The 6,222-nt window shown below is 37.6% G+C and overlaps 1 protein-coding gene across 1 annotated transcript; it reads right to left on the minus strand.

Annotated features, from left to right (window-relative positions):
- Positions 1 to 1,204: 1,204 nt before the first annotated feature.
- LOC122645326 (aspartic proteinase PCS1-like) lies at positions 1,205 to 3,644 on the minus strand. Its single transcript, XM_043838641.1, has 2 exons — positions 3,639 to 3,644; positions 1,205 to 2,542 (listed from the first exon to the last, which is right to left on the minus strand). Exons 1-2 carry the CDS (start codon positions 3,642 to 3,644, stop codon positions 1,244 to 1,246), a joined length of 1,305 nt encoding a protein of 434 aa, XP_043694576.1. The 3' UTR covers positions 1,205 to 1,243.
- Positions 3,645 to 6,222: the final 2,578 nt, after the last annotated feature.

Consider the following 6,222-nt stretch of genomic DNA (forward strand, 5'->3'; position numbering starts at 1 on the left):
AAAAAAAATTTTATATGGAAAGGGAATCGCTGCCAGACTGCGTGGTCCCATCACCCGAACAAATGAGACCGTGGTCCGCGGGACATCCAACAAGGGAAAATTATCTCCTCCAATTTTCTGTTTGACTTAGTTCCTCAGTGCCTGTAATAAGGGGGTGGATCCATCTGAGCAGTGTGTTCAAGTAGGGGTAGGGTGGTTATTGCACCCCCTTATTACAGGTACTGGGAGAAGTGAAGGGGAAAGAGATCTTCCAACAAGAGAACTTTCATTTCACAAGAGTGATCGATCGATCATTTCGCTTTTCTAGTGTTTGGGCAAAAAACCAAATTGAAATTGTTTATTAAAATTGAATCGAGCTATTTTCATATTTAATAGATGATTTGATTTTAGATCCTTGCAACTTAGGGTTGAGCGGCCATCATGTTGTGTTCAACTCACACGTCACCACGTAGATTTTATTCCACTTTGATGAATTGGTAGACGATGATTTGATATTTTTAAATTTTGAATTATAATTTTGAATTTTAAATTGAACTCATCTACCAACCATTGGATTGGAATAAAATCCACGAGGTGGCCTATGACTTGAGCGTATAGCATCATCATCGCTCAATCCCAAACCTTAAACTAATCACATGTGAAATCTCAGTCATATTCAATCAAATACCTTATTTCATATTTACATAATTACATGCATCATATATGTCAATGTGTATCAATACTTTACAACATTTTTTTTTATCACCTTCTTCATTAGGGAGAGTTTTAAAATTATAAAATATCAAGGAAGAAAATGAGGTGAAATTCTTTTTTTATTAAAGTACAAATCATGAAATTATGAGTAAAATAGCCTTATAGGGAAAAAAGGTGACGAAAGCCCTAGAAACACTATCTGAGACTCCCTCGACAATCTACCCACTAAGGTTTCTGGGAACTATGAAGTTGCACGCTTGCACTTTGGCACACCACCACACATCTTACAATCTTTGTCGGCGAGGAGATGGGCACTGAGCCGTCCTGCCCACCTTTGTCTCTCATAGTGGCACGTACACATATGTCCCCAACAACCTGGACCCCACCATTTTTGTCCTTTAGGAATATATATGGTCTTCCACGAATTTCAAGTCTCTTCCACGTGTTCGTGTGGGACCCACATCTTAGATAATAAGCTTAAAAGGGTTAAGGGATAGTATCATACACAGTAATATATATAATATACACCGTCCGATTAGAATTAAAGATCTTATGCCGATCTGCTACAATCTGTTATTCCGAACCCAACTCTACGATTGGTTAGGTCAAACTCTACCCATAAGTTCTGCTGATGAACATTCCCAATTATATTACTTTCCACTCCTAGTAAATCTGACCGTCCGATGCTCAAGCAGTGGACCCCACTACCTACATCAGCCAATACCCTATCCTTACCCACCACAGTCTCAACCCCTTTCTCAAACTCCAACACTACGTCCCCTATCAACCGTCCGATCTCTGCTGCATCCCCATCAAAGCATAGATCCAATGCTTGTCCGTAAACGAATCCCTTCTTCACTCTGGACCCCACCAACCTCATGATCTCTTCCTTCACCTTAACATACGCAGCTTCCACCAAGAACGTGAACTCCGTGCCGGAATCTATCATCGTCTGACCAGCACCACCAGCATCCGGTCTAAAAACGGACCGGGGAATATCCAACCGGTTCATTCCAATCCGTATCCCTTCCATCCCTACCGTATACGCCAATGGATCGAAATTCGGCATCCGTTGACTTTGACTCCGATCAAAGGTCAACAAGTCAACATACCGAAAACCACCGGAGCTTGGATTCTCTCCGAGATAGAAAGACCCAACTGGAGGCGACGCCACCATCCGGTTCGGTCGAACCGGAACGCAATAAGAGAACTTGGAAATCTTGGCTTGTGCAGCAAAGGAGAGCCGGCCGAGATTCATTCCCAAGATTCCCTCCGTGGAAGCATCTGTAGATTCCCGAGCACAACCAAGGATTAAAGGAGGAGTGGTTTGACAGCTTGAAAACGCTATTTTTTCTCGGACGAGATTACCCTCAGCTAAAGTTCCGTCGGCGTAGAAGTAAGAGTAGTGGCAGAGACGGTTTTGGTCGCAGGAAGTTGGGAGGGTAAAATCGGGAATTTGTGGTTTGCAGATTGGGTGGTTACAGGGAAGAACAGAGAAAGTGGAGGAACGAGAAGGATCGAAGGAAGACGGTGGAGGAAGATTGGTTTGAGGTTTTGTGACCGTTGATTTCTTGTTGCATTGGACCCACGATAACTGGCTTCCGGTATCTAAAACCATCTGTTTGGTCTGTGGTGGGGTCCCTATAGGAAGAGAAACGATCAAAGCCATTGTATACTTGAAAGAAGATCTGTAAGCTTTTAGGTTTGTTTTAGGGACTTGTTTGGTTGATGGTGAAGTGAGGGAAGAGGAAAGGAGAGGAGAAGAAGAAGAAGGGGAAAGAGGGAGAGAAGTGAGAGGGAAAGAAAGAGAGTAGTTCAAAGAGGGTTTAAGCTTTTTCAGGGTTTCTTGCTTTGAGAAGGAGAAGAGAGAACAGAGGAAGAAGAAGAAGAAGAAGAATAGACGAAGAAGAGAGTTGCAGTGAGCCATGGCTATAGACGGTGATGGTGTGGGGACTAAAAGACTTGCGTTTTGGTTCTATTTATACCATTTGAAACAAAAAAACGCCAAAAATGAACGCGTTATTTGGAAAAATAAATTGTTATTAATTATGGTGCTGATTTGTTCTCTTCTCCCTTGAAAAAGACACTAAAAATAGAAATCAGTTTTTTTTTCCCTTTAAATTTCTCTGGACTATTACCAAACTTTTTCATTATGAGTGACAGTTCAAAAGAACTATAAATCTTATGGTTCTAAGCATCCCTATATAAACCTAGTTTTATCTTTGACCTCTCTGGTTCACTTCAGTGCTGCTTACTGTGATATGGGTCCCATCTCCCAAGCCTTTAACAGCCTTGTGATGCTTTGCTTGCTACAATTTGCTATTACCCTATTACACATATATAGTAGCGGTGTCAATCATTCGGTTTGGACCGGTTTCGGTTTCAGTTTGGTTTCATCGGTCTCACAGTGTGAGAATGAGTGAATTCAAAACATGATCTAATAAGGGTACATTGGTTTTGATTCGGTTTCGATTTGATTTTAATTTGTTAACGTGTATATTGAAGATAAGGATGGATCGGGTCTATGACTGGGCCATCAAGATTCGCTGATTATAATGCTTCCTTAACTATCTCTCATATCTAAGATACTCTACCAAATATGTCTCATGACTTGGTCACCAAGATTGTTGGTGATACCCTAAAATATCCTACCATACTTATCTCCTATAATTGTGCATTCACCTTCTATACATATGAGTGTCAATTGATGTAAAAATCATTCACAATAGTGACATATATGACTATGTAGGCCTTGGATTTCTTTCTTCCTTTACTTTCTTTAAACAATTTGCAATCCTAAACTTAACATGATTTCTTTTCAGTTTCTCTTATCGGCTTATGTCTCGAGTTGGTTTGAGTTTGTCATGTAAATATATTCAAAACTGTGAAGAAAAAATGTATTCGTAATGCATTTTGAGCTGGGATCAGTTTCTTACTAGGTTTACATCCATTTTGGTCCTATTTTTCAAGTTCGGTTCAATGTCTTATCAGTTTCGGTACAGTCCAATTTAGTTTCAGTATCATAAAATCCTAATCCGAAACACGGTAACATACCCACAAGGAATTCTCAAAGCTGTCTTTCTAACATAGATCCTCTCATAAGAAAGGAATTTTTTTTTATAGAAAAAAGAATGTTACTTGGTCGCGTGGCTCCAGCACCACCTAGACATAGAAGTGTGTCGGCTCCTCTAAAAATAAAAAATTGCATATGTATTGATGTCCTTGTACGTACTCACATTGGTCCCGCGTTGATGCAAGGACTTATTTTTTTCTCTCTCTTTTCTAATCATTGTGGATTTTATTTTTTTTTTGGGTAGAATCATTGTAGGTTTCTTGGTATAGAAACTGAAACACCATCCAATATTCAATTTATTGTCATTATTGGACGCAGACATGAGCCAACCTTTTAGTTTTAATCCTTTATTTTATGAACACCAGAAACCGGGACTACATGTTAAGCCCTTAATTTGGGTTTTGAAATTTGTTTAATTTCCTCTCCAGATTTAGAAACTATGGCTAGCATTTTAACAAAGCACTACTGAACCGGCTTTTGTGGCTGTAATAAGAGTTCTAAACCAAACTTCTACCAGAATTTTTTTTTTTTTTTGATGGATTCTATTAGTATATTTGGTTAGCTTTTTCTCATTGAGACTTAATAAAACTCTCCCCACACAATTTGGGTGGTTGATTAACAAGTGAACAATTCGTGCAATGTGGCATATGATTATGGTTATGGTGGATCATCAAAAATTTGTCACATTTCAATGATGGTACGTTCCCATATTTTTCAAAAATATATGGGAAAATGTTCTCTACACTGGGGCGAAGAATGCGCTCAAGCCCCATACACATGGGGGTGGGCAAAATGACCAGCCCCGTCTCCTGAATGACCGAAATGGTTGTTCTGTCTTGCCCCATGTGTCTGGGCGCAGCCTATGCGCTCCCAGGCAGAGAACATCACCCCAATATATAAAGCCAAAGAGTTTTACTCTGTGCTAATAAAAAAAACCTTATGTTCTTTGCCCCATAGTTAGTAAGTTTGGGTACGGCAATAATACAGGAACGCATACGTACAACAAGTAATCGGCCCACACGACAATAGGTCGTTTTAAAAAATCTAGTGCAATAAACCGTGTACGGCAATTAATTGGTACGTGTTTTAATACATTGCTCTGAAATAGTATGAGAGCAAAAATATGGGTTTATCCTATTAAAAATCAAGGAGAAAATTGATTTTTTTGCAACTAAATTCTAATCTTCTCATGCACTCATGAACACTTAAAACCAATATGATTTTTCAATTTAAAATCATTTCTCATTCTTTTGGATCTCTACATCTAATATAAATTAAGTTTAACCAATTAATATGGTATTTAATACGATGATTAATACATTAATCTGTATTAATACAGCAATTAATACGACATTTAGATTTAGGTTTTAGTTTTTTATTTTATTTAATTACATTAAAATAAATAAATATGTATTAATATGACAATTAATATGGTGATTAATATGACTGCTTTTAAAAGTCGCATACGGAATTAAGCTACCCCATAAAATACGGTAAGAGTAAAAAATTTGAATTATACGGTCGGATACGATAATTAATATGGCAATTAATACGCGAACTTACTAACTATGCTTTGCCCACATATTTGTGCCATGTGGAAAGATTATGAGGCAATTATAATTGTTGGACATGTAGGCTCCTTTTGAATGCACGAGAAATGTAAATATTTCCCTTAGAATGTGAAATATAGTTTATAGGAAAAGTCATTTTGGGTATTTGGTTATAAGGAAAATGCAATATTTCCAGTCACTTCTCTTCCTCATTACCCTTGCAACCAAATGGAGCCATAGAGAAATTTGGAATAGTCCATGTATCAAGTTTCATACTCAAATTTTGAATAGGCCATGGAAAATTTTCAAATGTATATATTTTTTAAAATTTGGCACTGATTTTACCCGTAGTTGGAAAACCAGGTTTTCTGACTCGACTCGTCTTTTAGAAAAAGCTAGTGACTCGGCCTTGTCAAACCCGATCAAGGCAAGTCTCGTTTTACTTTTTTATGCAATAAATATGTATAAATTAATAAAAAAAAAATAACGAAAAAAAAAGATATGGGAAAACCAGAAAAAAAATCAAGGAATCACATATCAATGCATCTTGAGTTTATACAATTGAACAAGAGAAGGGAGTCGAGGAGTTGAGGGTTTCTTCCTGTTTTAAACTACAAATTTACTACTTAACTCAAGTCAGTTTAAGTGAACCTCCTTTATGGATTTTTTTGAAATGACTAAATTCGTCGAGTTTGTCATGATTCAAGTAAAAATACCGACTCTTACTTGACCCTGGATAATTTATGACCCATACTCGTCATTTTTTACCTTGACCTAGTCTACACGACTCTTGACTAAGTTCTCCAAAATCTTGACTCGACTTAGTGACTCCCCAATCAAAACCCAGTTTTCCAACTATGACTTTTTACCTAAAATTTCTCTTCTATTTCTTTCATAATATTTATG

Source organism: Telopea speciosissima, chromosome 11 (genome assembly GCF_018873765.1).
Source record: "Telopea speciosissima isolate NSW1024214 ecotype Mountain lineage chromosome 11, Tspe_v1, whole genome shotgun sequence".
NCBI lineage: Eukaryota > Viridiplantae > Streptophyta > Magnoliopsida > Proteales > Proteaceae > Telopea > Telopea speciosissima.